Consider the following 18,669-nt stretch of genomic DNA (forward strand, 5'->3'; position numbering starts at 1 on the left):
TTAAAATTATCGCAAAAATGTTGGGGGCTTTTGCCCCCCCCCCCCCCCAACCGGGCTACATAGGGTGGACTGAAGTCGATTGGATGGAAAAAGCTATGTAAGAGTTTTGAAGAAAAAAAAAATAGGTCTTATAAGTCCCATGTTCTCGTTTTCTTCTCAATTTGTTTTCTGTTCCTTGCTTGTAAAGATTTAACGATACCCGCGGTATCTTTTTTTTTTGTAACCTATTAGATCACTTCCGCAAGATCAGGCAGGAATTCAAGAAAGAAAGAATGGTGAGGCATGCTGGACCCATTGAGTTTGATGATTAGACAGGAACATTGTTTTTCATTATACTACCTCCCGAAAAAAGAACAAATGTCAGAGCAATGAACCTACTATGAAGTCTCTAAGCTACACGTATGCATGCACTTCCCCGGAAAAAACAATTTAAACATACATGTGATTACTGTAATCTAGATCTTCTTTATACTAGTTATCAATATGTTATCAAAAGTTATCAATCAAATTATGTAAGAAAAAAGATCTGTCATTAATAATAAATATCGCAGTTTTCTTTGTGATATCTGAGGGGAGAAGTAATACATCAGAGTAGCCGCGCCCGACCAGACGCTGACAGCGACTGGGCTGTGTATAGTTGACATCAGAGGTGATAATACCACAGCTTTCGTTTTGATGGTAATAATTACTAGTAATCGTCGAGTTTTTCCGGAAAACGTATCATCACCTGATCGATTTCATTCACGGATGTAGTCACGTGATTAGCTGATATGTACGCGACGCGGTAGACTTGTCAACCCAGAACTTTCAGGTGGCATGCAAGATAGAATCTGCTTTATTGAGAGTCGTGTCCATCTAAACGACTAGCGACAACTTAGCAGTAAATAATCTAATGAAAAAGGAAGAAAAGTGTGTGTTCTGGCCGGGAAATGGAGGGAAAACGCTCTTCTAGCGGGTAATGTATAATAGGCATACGGTATAAAAATCTAGGAAAAGTGTTCATAATCATGATATGTCAAAGCTTTTAATGATATGTGGGCTATATCCAGTCTTTACACGAAATCAGAGCAGCACTATACAGCAACCAGTGGTTGTGTAGTCCCAGCCGGCCACAGATTTGTGTGCTGACTCGCCGTGGTTTTGTGCATTGCCATTGTACGTACGGTGCGTCTTCTGTGTGCTGCTGTGCTGTGTGAGACTGTAACGTGAGATCTGTGCATTTGATCGCCGTTGCCTGTGCTATGTGCCTGCTGCGCGATTGCGCGTCTAAATAGCCATGCCCATGGCAAAACCCTTAAATTCAGTGAAAGTCTAAAGTCTTTAACCACTGCTAATCTTTAACTCTATCTCTAGAGTCTAGTTCTAGACATCTAGTAGAGTGCAGTGAAACCTATGAATCTAGATGACGCATCGCCACCATCATGACCATGAAGTTCAACTTCAAGTTGGTACAGTCCAGGACTCTAGTTTTCGGCCACCCTCAGCCCTCTAGCAGAATCCGGACACTTATCACAAGCCAGCAAATTCTCCCTGTAGTTTAGTAGTATTGTCACAACACACGTAGGCCTATAGGCCTATATTATATCAGTTTACGTACCATACTGGCACTGTCGTTCACAATAGGGAAGTCCCTCAGTAACCTCCAAGACCAAAAATTTGTCCCCTTTCAGCAGCCTTGTACATGCATTGTCATTGACCTTGCATAGCAGTGTTAGCACGCTTCCTGATTTTGAGGCCTGGTGTATTATAAAGGTGATGTCACTTCACAGTGATGATATTTTGAGATTTTATGAAATTCTATAATGTATTTCACAAAGTAAACAGTGAGATAAAAGTAGTTTGATATATTTAACATACATTGTTATACAGATACGATTTTTGATGAATTATTTGAGTTTAACAAATATTGCAAAAATGTTGTAAGGGTATGGCTAGTAACTGATTTGTTGGAATCAGTGGGAATGCTGGGGGTGATTGTTCCAATCCTTGTGGGATTCATTTAAGAGTACATTATATATCTATTGTGTGAAAATTATTTGCTTCAGAATGGTCTCATATTCAAGTAATGTGCAGTTTAATGCCCTGTCACTGTACAGGCATGCTAACCTGGAAACATTGAATTGTACATTACTTGGATATAGGGACCATTCTGAAGCAAACAATTTTCACACAACAATAGATGTGACTGTGCATCACAAAACGAACAAAAAGTCGCACATACTGAATACTGATTTTGCGTGAGGACTGAAAATAAGTGAAATGGGTCAACCTAGCTGATCTTGACTTTTTCATATTTTCTGAAAGAGCTAGTCTTCTTTTACATTATGCCAAAATTTGGGATCATAAAACAGGCGGGAAAGTGTGAGTTTTTTTTTTCTTCAGTTTATCTCGAACATATTTGGTAGAATAGTGTGACTAGGTGTGTCTTTAGAGTCCTTTTTTCATTTCTGAAAAACCTTGCACACACTCTTCACTTTCAACTCTAATAACTTTTGAAAGGATGATGCTACTGCTTTGAAAGTTGGCATTGATTATGGACAGAATGTGTTAATAAGACATGCTTAATTTCATTTCAATCTGATAATCCCTTCATTGTTGTTACTCTGGCGGTTTACTTCCTGTTTTTTGTCCCATTCATCGCACAGCCAGCATGGTTTGGTAAAGATTAAGCACTTGAATAGACACTGTACATGTACTTCAGAGCCTCTTTTCTCAGTTCACACTTTTCATGAGTTTGTGTTTTCTTTCCAATATTTAGATCTGTTAGGAGAGTCCATTTGATATGAGTTATACATCATTTTAAAGCTTAAAGTCTGCTCTTTCAGATTATGGTCTTAACTAAAAATTCATGTCTGACGACTTTTTGTTTGTTTTGTGGTGCAGGGTCACATATAATGTACTCTTAAATGAATCCCACAAGGATTGGAGCAATCATCCCTCAGCATTCTCACTGATCAGTCACTAGCCATCCCCTGTGATTTTACTCAAGATGCTTGGTCAGCTGTTATTTATATCAAATGATGTCAGACTTGTAAGTTGTGCCACATGTATCAATTCCATAATTGTGTGATGTTGGCTATGATTTACATGTATTTCATTTTCCTGGAAAAATAGAATGACGTGTGATAGAGCTGTTACTGAGGCTGTGAATGTGAGAGCTGTTAAACTGCTGTTCCTTACCCTTTACAGGAACCTGGTATTCCAGGTTCCCAAAACTACATGTACGGTTGACACCTTTTCCAACGTACAATGTACAAGTAGTAGCGGGCTTGTTTTGTTATAGTCATAGTAGATACATGTTTTACATAGCAATAAAAGATGAGCTCACTAGATTTTGCCTTTCGCTGACCCCATTCAGGTGCCCAAATAGTATAGAGCTTTTGAGCCCAACACACACTCTATTCATATCTGATATCCAATTGATATATTGAATCGAAACATTTGCAACCACGGTAGCCACAAATGATCAGCACACCACCCTCTTAGCTTTCTTACTCCATTATTGGCTGAAGATGTATAATAATCATTGAAGCTGTCCGTTAACCTGTTGAGGACGGACTGATTTTGCTACATGTATACTCGGGACTCGTCCCCAACGGGTTAACAAGAATCCTATTGCATCACAACTGTTGCATCATTTTGCTTGAATGGGTGTAACTTTGCTTAATAGTCAGGATTTTAGGGATTTAAAGATACTTACAAAATGCAGATTGTAAGTTACAATTGAGAACATTAGTGTACATACTATGTACATACAATTGTAAGGGGGGAAAAACAACAAATTATACAATTTTCAATATGTGAAATGTAATATTTGTCTGCCTGTACCCGAGGCAGTTGGAACTTTGGGACAAACTTGCATTTGATTATAAGGTTGTACACCCTCAGAATGATTTATTAAGTCAAGTTAGCAATGTTATTATTGCCACTTGCATCGTGATACTGGTATTCACACAACAAGCTTTACCATTACAAGGGGGGGGGGGGGGAACCTGCTCAGAATGTCATACACTAGAGCAGATTATGCTTAATTGTGTTGAAATGCAAAAATCACATGTAGATACACATACATGTAATTTGAGTCAAAGTTTGAAAAGTAATGTTACATGTAGAATCTTTTGCTATAAGAGCACTGATGTGCTTTGTTTTATCAATCGACACACGAGCTGGGTTGCTGCTTTACCGATGGCTGGGAAGTCTAGAAAGTAAATTGCCAATGTATAGAGATTACCTCATTCCACTCATCCACATTGTGTCACTATGGCCATCCTATGGGACATGAGTGGGTGTGCTAAGTTACAATAAGATCAAGTTTGGAGGGATCAACTAGATATTGATGAAAAATTTGGCAAAATGTGGCAAGTGCTTCTGAGGTATGTAAAGGGTAATTGCTTTCATCCTTACAAATGCATGTACAATGTACATTGTACATACACCTCAGGGGTAAACAAGGGGGAAATGTTGCATTGTCACTGGAGTAAAAGAATGAATTGTGTGTGTAATGTACCGGTAGGTGAAAGGTTAATGCTATGTTAGTAGAAATGTGGTAGAATTGTGAAAGAAATGTGGGCTAACAGTGACACATAGATTTCAGTGCTTATTGCTGGTGGCAGAACAGTTTAAGTACCACAGGAACTTTGAAGCAAAATTTATAGTTATAAGTTATAATCTATCTTCTCTTTGCTTCCTACTCTAATGCTGATTAATACAGGAGACAAAAACGAAGCTCTCGCTCCCCGGAGGCCAACTACTGGGACTGCAGCGTGTGCACGTTTCGCAATACTGCAGAGGCCTTCAAGTGTGAAGTGTGTGATGTGAGGAAGGGAACGTCTACAAGGTCAGTCCATGACAGACCATCGAGGACAACGTGGCCTTGATGTGAAAAATCAATCCAGTTTAGGAGCTCCCAATTCATTGGTCTTTATCTTTGTTTCATCAATGTTTATTCAATTTGTCTTCACTGTACATTCATAGAAGTTGACTAATTATAAGATTTTAAAAAAGAAATGCATAGGAAATACAGATGCACTGTACATGTATCATGCACAAACACAGATAATGACTTCTGAATATAAGATATGTACCCAGGGGGTGTTTCATAAAGCTATGAACGACTTACGAGCGACTGATGATCAGTTCTTTTGCTGAATTATGGAAATTCTGATAAGTATAGCACATCAGAAATGATCACCAGTCGCTTGTAAGTTGTTCGTAACTTTGTGAACAGCTTTATGAAACAGTGCCCTGGTAGTAACACTTGAATCTGAAACTTGTGAAAATGGAGGATGGGCCGATATGGAATTCCTAGTCACAGTTAAGGAGCATATTTCTATAGATCAATGATGGAGTTTGATTACCAGATCCTAAAGTGAGCATAGGCAATAAATACCATAATTGAAGAAGAAAATATGCAATAGTCTTTGCAGACAAATACTGAGCTTAATCAGGCATTCCATAAATTTGGCAATTTTGAATAAAGATTTGAGTACTGTGATATTCGTCCTATATTTCTCAGGATGTTTTAATGCATAAAAGGATTTGAAAATTCATAAATTCATATATTGTAATCATGGAAATCTGGCCATGCATTCTTTGATTTATTAATTTCATGTGATGAAAGAAATTCACCTTTAGTATTCACAAATGCACCAGTCAACATGCTATAAAGTGTTTTGTGTACTGCTTGCATGTTCAATAATTTCATGTTAATGCAAGAGTAACTTTCACTACAAAGGATGTATATTTTGTCTAATGTGGACAAACCACAGCTGACATAACACATTTCTACTCCTATCCACCAGCCCTGTTTGAGAAGATTCTCTGACAAGGAGCATTATTTCCAACATCAATATTAACATGTGCAAAAACACTTGAATAAAAGCTGCACTTACAAACAATAGTGCACTCACTCCACATGCAAGGCAGCATTCTAATATGCAGCTGGATTACCTTTTCAAATCCAACCACATTAGGCGTTTTCACATCAGCCCGATGTTTCGAAATAGCGCGCTATTTTCTGACGTGGGAAATTAACCCGATCACGAAATAGCGCGCTATTTGATAATGTGAACACAAATTAGCGCGCTAATTGTACCGCTCTGGTCGAGAAAATTTCTTGAGTCTAACTCTGGAAATTTCTGAAATAGCGGGATAGTAGCGCGCTATTTGATAATGTGAAAACGACTCGAGAAATTAGCGCGATGCATCCCATCATGCCTAGCATGTGTGACCCGATCAATTGAGGCAAACTGCACACAAATTATGTGGAATTTTTGAAATTGCACACATAACTGATGCTGTTTGCACATGTTCAGCTGTTGAATTAGCTCGAAAAAATTTCGGGCTAATTCTCTTCGGGCTGATGTGAATAAGAAATGAAATAGCGCGCTAATTCGCAATCGCGAAAAATGTCTCGAGCTTGGATTTTTATAGGGCTGATGTGAAAATGCCTATTGATGTTCAGCTTCATGCCATGTACCTACTTATTCCCCATGGTACTGTTTTTTATGGTAATTTTTAACTGGGGGCTTCAACAAGTATGCCTAGCAAAAGATAATTTATGCATTGACATAGCAGCACACCTGACTCGTTGCATACGGATAACCCATTGAAAGTGCGTTTGTTCTTCTTTGGAAGCCCCCCAGTCATGGCTGCCGTAAGTTTCAGTGCTCTGTAGTCGGGTTCATTTGTAACAAAGAGCATGGAGGATGAAGTGTTTGGCTCAAGGACCTATAAGTGTGTGTTGTGGTATAGCTTCAACTCTAGTCCTTTTTATTTTCAAAAGCAGTACACGATCTACCAGATGATCGTGCACAGTATAAAAGTAAATGTACATGTTTTGCTAATGTTATTATCAAAGAACAACAGAGGTTAACTTCAGTTAAACATCTGCATCTGATTGTCGTATATTTATTACTCAGTTTGAAGACTTCCTCCATACATAGTTGATTGCCCTTTAATAGAAAAGTCCTGAAACAAGTTCTGGTTTATGCTTGCTGACAAGACAGCTGGTATGCTGCCCTCTATGATAAAATTTTGATTGAAGCCTGAACACAATGGCCCACTCCAAGCTGGCATTACACATTAGCTCTATGTACTAGTATACAATGATAATCCCAACACACACACACAAACACACACACACACTCGCGCGCACACACTTTACAGATTGCATTTTATGTGCAGACTCCCTCTGTGCCGCATTGAGAGGAAGTGTGATTTCCTGGCCTGCACTGACAGGCAGACTCCGTCTTCCTGGGTCGGATCAGGGCTTCCCCGACCAGGGGAACAAGTTGATTTCCTCAGATTTTGGGTTGAAATCAAGACCGGACAACAACAGGGTATGATCCCAAAGAATGGGAGAGAATGAGAAGCCAGCACTGTAAGATGAGAAACTAAGGTCATGGCAGATACTCTGGCAGGAAACACAGACCAGTAGCTAATAATCAGGGTAAACTCGTTTGACTTTTAGAGACATAACGATCCACTGGAGATGTTTTTCCTCTCCCTTCAAAGATCTGTCAAAGTGCAATTGACTAGACAGCTTCTGTCTCTTCCGCGATTGAATGCGTGACCTCATTATTGCAAAGCACATGTGAATGTCAATGTTTGAAAACAGAGCTCAGTGTAGCTTTTAATGATGATATATCATAAAGGAGGTAGTACAGTATAATTTGACTCCTATAGAAAATCACAGTATGATTTGTTACATTGTATATAGTTTTCATTTTTGACAAATGGGATTGGTCTGTCCATACATTGCTGGTTGCATTTAATTCAGCACTCAAGGTGAAAATGAATTAAAGGAAAAGTAAACGAGTATTTTCTCTATTGTCTAAACCAGAGAATATTTTTAGCTAGTTATGACTCTGGTGTCAAAGTGTTGTCTTCAGATGGGAGCACATAAATGAGGATCTGCTAAAGAAAGCTTATCCTTGGTAAAGGCTGCATCACAAACATCCTTTTTCAAACACATTCCAAGGGCTGATATCATACCTCACCTCATATCATTGTTAGCAACTTTAAAGGAATAAATCTGTTTCATCATTCTGATATCCCCAATTACGGGTCTAGGGCAATTATCCCCTCGGCAATTACCCCGGACCCTTCCCCTGGCCCTAGTCCTGAACCTAATCCTAACCCTAACCCAAACTCTTAACCCTAAACCTAACCCTAACCCTAATCTTTACTCTAACCTTACCACTAACCAGTATTTACCGATGGAGGAGGGGGGGGGGGGGGGGGTATTGCCCTCTGGGGGTAATTGCCCGGATATGCCCCAATTACACATAGAAGAGTGTCACCACTGCAATGAGATGTACAAGTTTATGGTTGCAAATAAAAATTCAATTGAATTTAAAAAAAGAAAAGAAAAGAAAGATGGATTGAATATGCCACTTTAAGTCTACAGACCTTTCTTTCTTCAAGCTAAACTTTACTTCTCTTAGAAACAGATACAGTAATGCATTATGTATGCACAGCTTGGGAGAGGGGCTCCTGCTGTTTCAAATTCATTTAAAGGGGATAGAATGACTATTGTATATATCATTGCTGGGATGACAAGACCTTGTATCTGCAATTTTGGTGAAAATGACTTTTTTGGATTAATGGTCAGATAATTAGTTAAGTGTTGTCCTGTCCAAATCCCAGATGTCTTACCCCAAATATGAAGCCACCACAGCATGTCAAAGGAATGTCTCTCCCATTGGATACAGTGCTTTGGCCGCCATGTTTTTTTGCTCTCCTGAACATTTGACATTTTGTAGATACGAGGTCTTGTTGCCCCAGCGACAATATGCATCTTTGGTAAAAGCTCTTTTCTTTTGTTAACACGCAGAAAAATAATAACATAAACTGTGGGTTGGCATATTTATGTGAATTCGCTGAGTGACCATCTGTGCATATGGTTGCATCATTATACATAATAGCTCATGCTTGTGAGATTTTTTTTTTTTTCATGTTATAGTGTAGGCTGTAGGGTGAATTACCCTGCCTTAGAGAATTTTAATTATAGTATCATTCAAGGTAACCTACATTGTCATTGAAATAAAGACAGTATTGATAATACATGTTCGTAGCAATTGATTTTCTTATCATAGTTGTTAATGCCCCTGGGATATTGCAAAGATTTTCTCATGAAAACATAACGAAATATTTGAACAAATATGATGCAATTAAGAAAGGAAAAAAAAGTGATGTAATGTGGGCATACTGCTTCACCCATACACTGTATGAGTGTTAGGTAGTGTACAGTGGTGTAGAATTTATTGGATTCTGTGTGGTCATGCACGAGCCTTGTGATGAAAATTATGAAATTATGCAGCATACCCTTTTTTGGCTTCAATGTACTTGTAGGCCCTTTTATTGCCTGCATGGATTCTCAAAATTTTGAGTGGAATGATATGATTATCTGCCCTTCACCACTCTATGACAGGAAGCCGAGGCTGAATGCACAGCTTGTAGCCCAGCAGCGAGCCCAGCAGTTTCTGTCTCCGGGGATGCACCAGCCGAAGCCGCTCAGAAACACCAACAAATCACAGAGGAAAAACAGGTGAGCAGTTTCCAAGGAGCGTGCACCTCTACTCTAGACAATGTGCTGGGGTGCTACTTAACCCTCACAGTGCTTTGAGCACAAAATGGGGAATCTACTGGGATGCATACATGTCCTGAAACCAGGGAGGTGTTTTAGAGAAAGCTCAGAAGAAACAAAAATTTCTCCTTTTTACATGTACCCATGCTCTGTGCTGCCAAGAAGTTATGTGCTCTGCCCCAGGTGTTAAAGATGGGCCATCCCTTTTGCATTCCTTCCCAAATAGCACAGAACATGATATATTCCACCAGAATGACAAGACTATTGTAAAGCGATAACATTCCTGTGATATTTGAAGGTTTTTAGCCGTTAAAATTCAAATAATGCACCAACGCTCACCGTAACTACTGGTTGTAATATGATACTTATACTTTGAACAAAAGATATGCATGTTGAAGCTGTCAGAAAAGAAGAATTCACTAGCTTCTCTTACTTTGTTATTGATGGCAAATAACAACACACCACTTACATGATCTACATGTGCAACTAAGTGCATCACACAGGTCTGTAAAACTAGACTAGTAGTTTAGATTTGTAATTTTTTCGTAGTATGAAAAAATTATTCAAATCTTAACGTTCAATTTAACTAAACAAATTAAGACCCTCTTGAGTTCAGAATTAACAGGAGGTTTCCAAATAGTGTTTTCTTCAATACCTAAGTGCTCACCAATTTTTCAAAAAATTGAATGCAAAAAGGATTGGCTGTCTTTAATGATTAAAATATTGCTTTGACAAAAGTCAGCACTTCTGTTTTAAGTATCCATCATTCCTAACATATACTGTACCTACAGTGTCACCAGCAGCATTTCGCAGCCCCCTTCAATATATTCAGCAGCAATCATGTAGTGTGCAAAGAATATAGGACATGCAAAGAAAATTCATAAAAATTGTACTTCTGTAACTGTAAAATGATGCCAAACATAGAGAAATACACTTTAGCCAATTACTACTTTGAAAGATTTAACATTCAAGTGCTAAACCTGGTGAACAATATTATGCACAAATGAGAACAAGATGGATTTACGTTCACTTTTTATGAGATACTGATACTCCTTTTTCTGTCTGGGGGTATTAATGATAAGGAGATTTAAAGAAAAGTGTCAAGTATTTGTTCCATACAAGATTACCACAAAATTCCTTACAGGATATCAAAATTTTCTCTGAAATGCAGCTTAGAATTGTTAAAATCAAGAACCACTTCTTTGGTCTCCATGTCCAAACTCTGTGGAGGGGCAGCGTGGAGCGTGGAGAACATCAAAGCCAGTGAAATGTGAAGATTTCAATTGTCATGCTATAGAACCTACATTTGTATGCAGAGATTTGCACAAGTTGTGAAGAGAGCCCACTCCTTTTCTAACACCTCCCTGCTGAAACTACAAATGTAACTGTCAACTCTGGACACTTGAAATGTCTGTGAAAAGAGATTACTTGTGACCAGATCCCTATTTGATATGTGAAGTAACACCATCTCACTGATGAGAATATGTGGATTTGTCATTTGGGATAGGGGGAAATTGACCAAACGGCAAGACACTATCATGGCAACCTACTGGCAAGTTCCTGACTGCAAAGAGAGCCAGTCCTTTTTTGTTTTCATACTTGTGTTCTTTTGCCTTTACCCATTTAGCTTGTACAATAGAATCAGGTTCTTGACAAACAAAGACATTTGGTTATTTTGTTACTTTCTTTGTTTTATGCATGCTGCTGTTGAAATTTTAAAGCGATGGCACAGTTTCAGTTGAGGTGGGGCTTCTGGTTTCCAACATTTTTTGAGGATGATTTTTTTGTGATAATGAGAAACCTCTTCTGAAATATGAAAGACCATACAATTCTAAGAGGAACTGAAAGTTAATTTGATGAAAATTGGTTTGAAATTGTGAGATATCCAAAACAAAGTGATCTTGATAAAAGGTGAGACCCACCTTTTATTAGGATCACTTCGTTTTACTTTGTTTTTGGATATTTAATCTCAACCATTACAAAACCAATTTTTATCAAATGAACTTTGAATTCCTCTCAGAATTGTAAGCTCTTTAATATATCTTAAAGTGGTTTCTATGTATCTTGAAAAAAAAATTAAAAGCTTAATCCCCAGCTCAACCAAAACTATACCATCCCTTTAAAGTTACATGCCCTGTGCTCTGCGTAGACTGAATTGAGATTCAGTTTTTCCAAGGTACCAAATGCCATGATATACCATATTGTCAAAAGTTGGTTAATATCAAGAAAGTCATATGGCAGGGTCAGTATGCTTATCTTGTGATTTCTATCACATTTTGTCTCAGTTCATCTCACGAAGAGCCAAATTAAGATATCAATCAAGAAAGATGCCTATCACACCCCTTATCCTGAGTATGTGCGAGACTATTCCCAAACGGGATCAGAATGAACCCTCTGCCTCAGGTATGCAGACACATCAGGAAGCCCCAGAAATGAAGCGAAGCGAGATGTGTGTCTAGTAGATAAGCAAACGGGTGGGTTCCCGAAAGGAAAATAAAAAGCAGACTCAAATGTTAGAAATACCAAAATAGTTTGCTGTAATATGATTTTGCAAGTTTTGCAAATTGGAGTCGTATGGATGGATGGTGACATAGTGACCTCCCAGAGACTAAAAATGTACTGATCATGTCTTGAAAGCTCTCACACTTCTCACAATAATATCTTTCGTAACTGTGGGCATGTCTTTGGAGAAAGCGAGTCAAAAGAATTTGTAGCATATCAACATTTTAGGCAAAGTCTTAACTGATAGCCATGTTTTAACTTTTGTTTTATTCAATGTCATTGAAGATTACAAAGGAGAAAATTCATTCTGTGTTCTTCTTTTGAGAGGTATCTTGGTATAAAAACACCAATTTATCTTTATGGCAGTGTGATCATGACAGTTTAAGGAGAATGTTGCGTACACCAATATGTAATTATTCTGCTTTTCAAGAGACACTTCTGGAATCCCAAGTATGTGATACAGAGGGTGTGATGATTGCATGGATCTTGGCCAAATCAAAACACACACCCAAGAAAGTTGAAGAGATGTCAAGTGTTGGTGGCCAGCCATTGAAGTCTCTTAGTGGTTGTATATCAACTATTCCATTTTGAGATGCCATCTGCAAATCAAACTTGCATCAATACTGGCTCCCCCCCCCAAGTTTTGGAATGCTATCCTAAACAGGAAACTCACTGTATTGGCAATAGACAATTTCTGTAATGTATTGCAATGTATGGAACCCCCCCCCCCCCCAGCCTACATGTAGTAATGAATCATTTCATTCACCTGCTCCCTCACATTAAAGGGATGGTATAGTATTGGTTGAGGGTGTTGTGATGGGGCTTGAGGTTTCCAAGGTTTTTTCATAATCATTTTTTGAGCTAATGAAAATTCCAAGAGGAATGCAAAGTTTATTTGATGAAAATCGGTTTTGAACTGGCTGAGATACCAAAAACAAAGCGATCCTAATGAAAGGTGGGACCCACCTTTTATTAGGATTGCTTTGTTTTACTTTGTTTTGGGGTACATGTATTTCATCCATTTCCAAACCAATTTTCATGAAATATACTTTGAATTCCTGCTAGAATTGTATGCTTTTCAACATTTCATAAAGTGGTTTGTAAGTATTTTCCACAAAGTTAAGAGCTGAATTCTCTCCTCAACCAATAATATACCAGGGAGGTGTTACAGAGATGGAGTGGCAACTCTTCGTAATTCATGCAAACACATGTTTGGGTTCAAGGCATTACAATGGGATGTCTAGCATTCCACTACGCTTTTAAGTCATGCGCGGCACCGCTCTAGTTGTAAGACGAAGTTTGGAGACGAAGAACGCATTTCACCTTTCGTTGAATTACAAGCTTTATTTCACCGTAAAATTTTAGATGAAATACTCGAATTGATTTGAATAGAATAGTTTAGGAAAGAATTCAATATTATAAACATGTATTTCTAGTTTCTTCGTAATGCGCAAATCGAAATGAAATGAAAATTAGGCTCTCTTAGAAACCTGATATTTTTCTGTATAATGCGCACATTTACGCATCTTAGTTTTCTATCTTTTAATTTGGGATATTTTGATCTTTCAAATGAAGTACTCCATTAAAGCGTGTTCCGGCGTGCTTTTAAACTATTTGCTATTAAAATTGTAAGTTTTACACTGCATTTTGATTTGCTGCTCCAATTCAAGGTACACAACTTCATTGTTGCCATCACATTGAAAGAGAGAGAGCGAAATGCAGTAGGGGCAAGTATTTCTAGATGTGAGAGCGCTAGTCCCGATCATTGATGCTCTCTTTTGTCAAAGCACCTGGTTCCCACCTGTAGTTGAACGCACAACTTCTCGGCGGTGCCGCGCATGACTTCAAAGGAGAGCGGGAGTTGTCTCTCCTTCTCTAGCACCTCCCTGAATACCATCCTTCTAAGTTCCACAGGCTGGAATTCACACAGTTGTTGCTAGGTAGGGCAAGCCTCTGGCAAGCTTTGTGGTTGTTGAAGGGCAACATTTGTGAACAAAGCATGCATAAAATGTGTCTACATTACAGAACTGGTCTCCTATATTAAGAGACAGTTATCAATGTATTTATTCAATTACTGTTGTTATGCTAGGGCTTTGTGAAATGATCTCCTGTTAGTTGTTAATGGGCTTGTCAATAACCCCAGAGTATCCCATTAAGCTTTTAAACGGAAGTGATACTCATGAACAGTCAACAGCTGTAGACAGACACCAGACAACAGATTAGCTCAATTCCAATCCATAGAAGTCAAGGCAGAGCAAGCCACAAAGTAAAATGTGCAAATCATGCTGTGTAGCAGAGTTGAGTGACAAATGAAATATCTGGTGGATGCTGCTGTTCAAGTTTTGTCAATGTTTCCCACGTTAAGTATAGGAAATCAGAGGAGACCTGTCTTTCTACAAGACAGAAGACTTTGCTACTTTGCCATTTTTAGCATCGATTGTGGCATCATAACAAAGGAGTGTTTACATTTTTCTCCTTTTGACCATTGTTTGGAGATTTTTTTTTAGTGAATCTAGGAGCTCCCTGTGACAGCTGAAATGTACATGCATACTGTATCTACTCCTATGTTTCAAATCAATACAAAGTACAGCTCACTTGTACAGGTCATGATCAATCTATGTACATGTACTTTTACTATCTACCTTCTCTCTTTTTTTTTTCTGGTTGAATTTGTACATTGTATACAACAATGTAGGTAGTGATCACATTGTTAAGTGTACCCTCTGCTTTCTGTGATACTGCATCAGAATTTTTGTATTAATATGATTAAATGTGATAATTAAGTATGATTGCTCTTCAATCACAATGCTCCCAACACATACCAAATGTATTGGAGGACTGAAATACAAAATTAAACTCTGTAGATTTCAAAGACTATAAATTAGTGTTTGATTTTTTTTTTTTTTTTAAATAGCAGTAATCATGCATGAGATATCTGATACTTCTGGCAATTCTACATTTTGTTTCTCAAGTCAAGCGTCACATTAGATGCTCCAATTTAAAGCCATCAAAGTCAGGCTAGATTGCCTCTCACTTCAAAAGCAATCACATGTATTAAGTCTACATTCTTTCAGAGTTTGGCAGCAAATTAGGTCATGTTCTTAATCTCAGCTCCATCGCATTTCCCTTGCATGAGGCGGTTGGGCCTGCCACGTTTCCTACTGTTATGCCCACTCCCTCACATCAGGTCGTTGCCGCCAAAAGATAACAAATAATTACTTGTTGCAGTGCAGTGCCATGATCCACTGGGATATGCATGAAATATTTTTTTTATTATTTAACATAGAGGTGCTCTAAGGTAACCCTGAGCAAGTTTCTTTTTCTGCTTTCTCCATCTAGGCCAAGATTAAAAAATGTGGATCGAAGTTCAGCCATATCAACTCAAGTAGTCGTCAACAACGTGCCAGTGATTATAACGGAATTCCGCGAGAAGGCTCACACGAGGGTATCTCCTGACTCCGATGAGAACACGTCATCCACGGATCAAACAAACGGCAACGTAAATGGGCTGTGACTGTGCTGGGCTTTATGTCTCTTCAGTATGTTTTGTACACAACTTTTCTCGGTGTCGTTAGCATCTGCCAAACAGTCAGTTGCGCGCAGAGAAGCGAGACCATGCTGGGCCATGTGTTTCAGTGCACACTCATACCAATACACGTGCATGTCCACTTCACTGAACACTATATCTTTGTGTCAAAGTGTAATGTCTGTGTATCTGCTGTAATTGGATGACACTTCCTGTGTATTGACAATGTCTCAAACCGCTGCAGTGCTTATTGGCATTGCCTAAACTTCAGCTCAGATCACTGAACTCTACTATGGAATGGATGTAACACGCAGTGCATTAATGCCAGCACTCACCATTTTGAGACTCCCAAGAAGTGAGCGTGGAGACCCTGCTCATGACTATTTATGGGGTAAAGAAGCACACTGCATGCATCACTTTTGGGTTTGGAAGAATGCGTGGAAGGGTATGGAATGGGAGTCTTAAAATAGCTACTGGTGGCTACAACACTTGCCCACTGAGCTCAATAGCCTTTTCAGCGTGAAGTGCACCCAGTGTCCCTTCCATAGTAGAGTTTAATGGTTCAGACTGGCTCAATTAATGCTGTGTATATTGCGTAGTTGATGCTGTAGACGAGTCACTCCACAGAAGACATTGGCGACAAGCATAGTAATATGTAGGAGAGGGCAATAGATTTTTATAGGATCCCTGCTGCTATTGCTTACCAGAGTCCCTGAGCAGCATGTGAGTCATGAAACAGAAAACATTATCAGCCTTCCCACACATTCAGGGGCTACCCCGTAAATCAGATGGTGCCTGCCTAGAGAAATGATTATGAAGGACTTTTTGAGGGCAAACAGTTTACAAAACTTCATTCAGTATGACAAGGATTGTGAGAGAATGCTGGTCCTCCTGCAGAAAACTGAACAGGGCCTCCTTTATGATGCAAAAGTGACAAAAGATTTGTAATTTACATTCTATTTGTAACTTCCATGGCCATGATCAGTCCTGTTATGAACATTACCATGCTAGTTGGAGTTTTTGTAGTTTAAAAAAAAAAAAATTAAAAGAAATGTCATTTTTGTCTTCTATCAGTTAGCCATGGTAGTTGGCTCTGTAACTGTGAGAGATTTTTGGTCAGTCTTACTAGTACAAGTGCAAGAGTTGAGTGAGCATGAATTGCAAGATATGTCAAAGCAAAATGATGCCACGATATTAGTTCTCCAGAAAAGGTAGTGTTTGTCAGAAAAACAAACACAAAAACAGAAACAGAATTGGGGTGTGAAGACCAAGCCAGGCCATTTTGACTTGTTCACATTGATTGATTTTGTATATTCATCACCGGATCATATAACATATATATGTACACCGTATCTTGGTCATTTTCTCAGTGTGACTGCAGTTATTTGAATCTTGCCTATTTCCCCCTGATATCAGTTCACATGGCATTTCTGTCAGTCTCACCCTAGTAAAAGCAAAACTGTGATGCCAGTGACTGACTTTCTTATCCGTTTATCCACCCAAGTATGCAAGGACTCATTGTCGGGTACTGAAACAGGTTAAAGGTATTCACTCCTCCGACTCCTGGAGGATATTTTACAATTACTACAGTACCATCATGGGAGCAACAGCATTTTCATGTGGCAGACTTAATGTACCTTAAATTTCTTGTTTTTTTTTAATGTATGTTCCCCGTATTTTGCAGTTCAAAGAGAAATCTAATTTCTTATGTTAATAAATGCCTGAAGATATGAGTTATCATTTTATGAGTTATCATTATCATGCCCTGAATACTGCAGTCAGCTCATTGCTGTTCAAACTCTGCAGTGCTTCTGAAGCGAGAGTTAGGTCCATCGATAATGATAAGAACACTGCATGCAGTAGTCATCACATTTTTTCATTCAAAGTATAGTGGTTAATTTGCTGGAGAAACTTTGTCATTGATAGGGGACACGAAGACGTCATGAATAGCCGGCCAAAGAAAATCCAAGAATGTGAGAGACGTATGATAAATTCATGTTTTAAGTATTCCATGCTTAATGAAATGGACAAGTAAGCCTGTGAGAGTCTTGAAATTTCCTTTAAACAGTGACCACTACACTCCAGAAGCTCTTGAGAGGAAAAGAATTAGTCGTGTCTTGCCACACAGTGATGGTCAAGGCAGTATGTGTGTGTTAGCCATACATTCATCTGTCCCTTGTCCGAAATCATTTCACTATAGCCATAGTATCAGCAATGTGGGAATGTTCCGGAGGTGATCTATCAGAACTTGCTAACGGATGCTTATAATTGTGCCAGAATTGATGGAGATGATTTAGAAATTGGGTCATTAGTTATGTGGTGAAAAATTCCTGTTTTCCCACTTTTTGTAGTAATTCAACTAACATACTTAAACCATTCTGCACAAAATTTATTCTGATATCCCTGAAGACTTTGCACAAGACCTGCAAGATTCTATTAATTAATGGGTTTACTGTGCTCAGTTGAACTATACACAGCTTAAACTCTGTGACCCCGTTTACAGTGCGGGGCTGGGCCGAGCCATGGCCGAGCCATGGCCGAGCCCAGCCTCAATGGCGAGGCCGAGCCCCGCAATTTTGTCCGTTTACACTACCGGGCTCGGCCGCGCTTTTGATTAGAACCTTTCAATATTTTGTCGTAGTGGCGCTCTGCTTGTAAACAAATGCAATTTGGTATTGTCTGGTTTTCAGACCCTTTGCCAAATGAATTCCGTGGCGACGAAGTCGCCGTTCGGGCAAAGGCCTTTGCCAAAGGAAAAAATCCTTTGCAGGACAAAACCACCTTAAACTATACTAGTTTTCGACGTTGTGGGGGTTAATATCCTGAACAGTGAAATAGTACAGGCAGGAGGTTTAGAAGCCAGACTAAAATTGGCCGCGCATTTGGCCCAGTTTACGTTTACACTGAGAAAAGGCCAGGCTCGGCCGCGGGTAGACCACCTCCAGAGCGTGGCCAAATGCGAGGCCAATTTTTGGCCTCGCATTTGGCCTTTTGCGCGTTTACACTGAAATGAAGGTGGGCTCAGCCGCGGCTCGGCCGAGCCTCGCACTGT

General features: G+C 39.0%; 1 protein-coding gene across 1 annotated transcript; it reads left to right on the forward strand.

Moving 5' to 3' along the window:
- The first annotated feature begins 857 nt into the window (after positions 1-857).
- Positions 858-16,599, forward strand: LOC139732421 (YY1-associated factor 2-like). Its single transcript, XM_071643284.1, has 4 exons — positions 858-955; positions 4,712-4,837; positions 9,434-9,550; positions 15,431-16,599. Exons 1-4 carry the CDS (start codon positions 930-932, stop codon positions 15,603-15,605), a joined length of 444 nt encoding a protein of 147 aa, XP_071499385.1. The 5' UTR covers positions 858-929; the 3' UTR covers positions 15,606-16,599.
- The last annotated feature ends 2,070 nt before the right edge of the window (positions 16,600-18,669 follow it).

This window comes from Diadema antillarum, unplaced genomic scaffold (genome assembly GCF_040938485.1).
Source record: "Diadema antillarum isolate AM-2024a unplaced genomic scaffold, OU_Dant_1.0 seq00000423_RagTag, whole genome shotgun sequence".
In the NCBI taxonomy this organism is placed as follows: domain Eukaryota; kingdom Metazoa; phylum Echinodermata; class Echinoidea; order Diadematoida; family Diadematidae; genus Diadema; species Diadema antillarum.

Coding starts and splice junctions, on each gene's coding strand:
- LOC139732421 (XM_071643284.1), top strand. CDS start 930: ATGGAGGGAAAACGCTCTTCTAGCGG. Junction 956..4,711: donor GGAAAACGCTCTTCTAGCGG/GTAATGTATAAT, acceptor TGATTAATACAG/GAGACAAAAACGAAGCTCTC. Junction 4,838..9,433: donor AGGAAGGGAACGTCTACAAG/GTCAGTCCATGA, acceptor ACTCTATGACAG/GAAGCCGAGGCTGAATGCAC.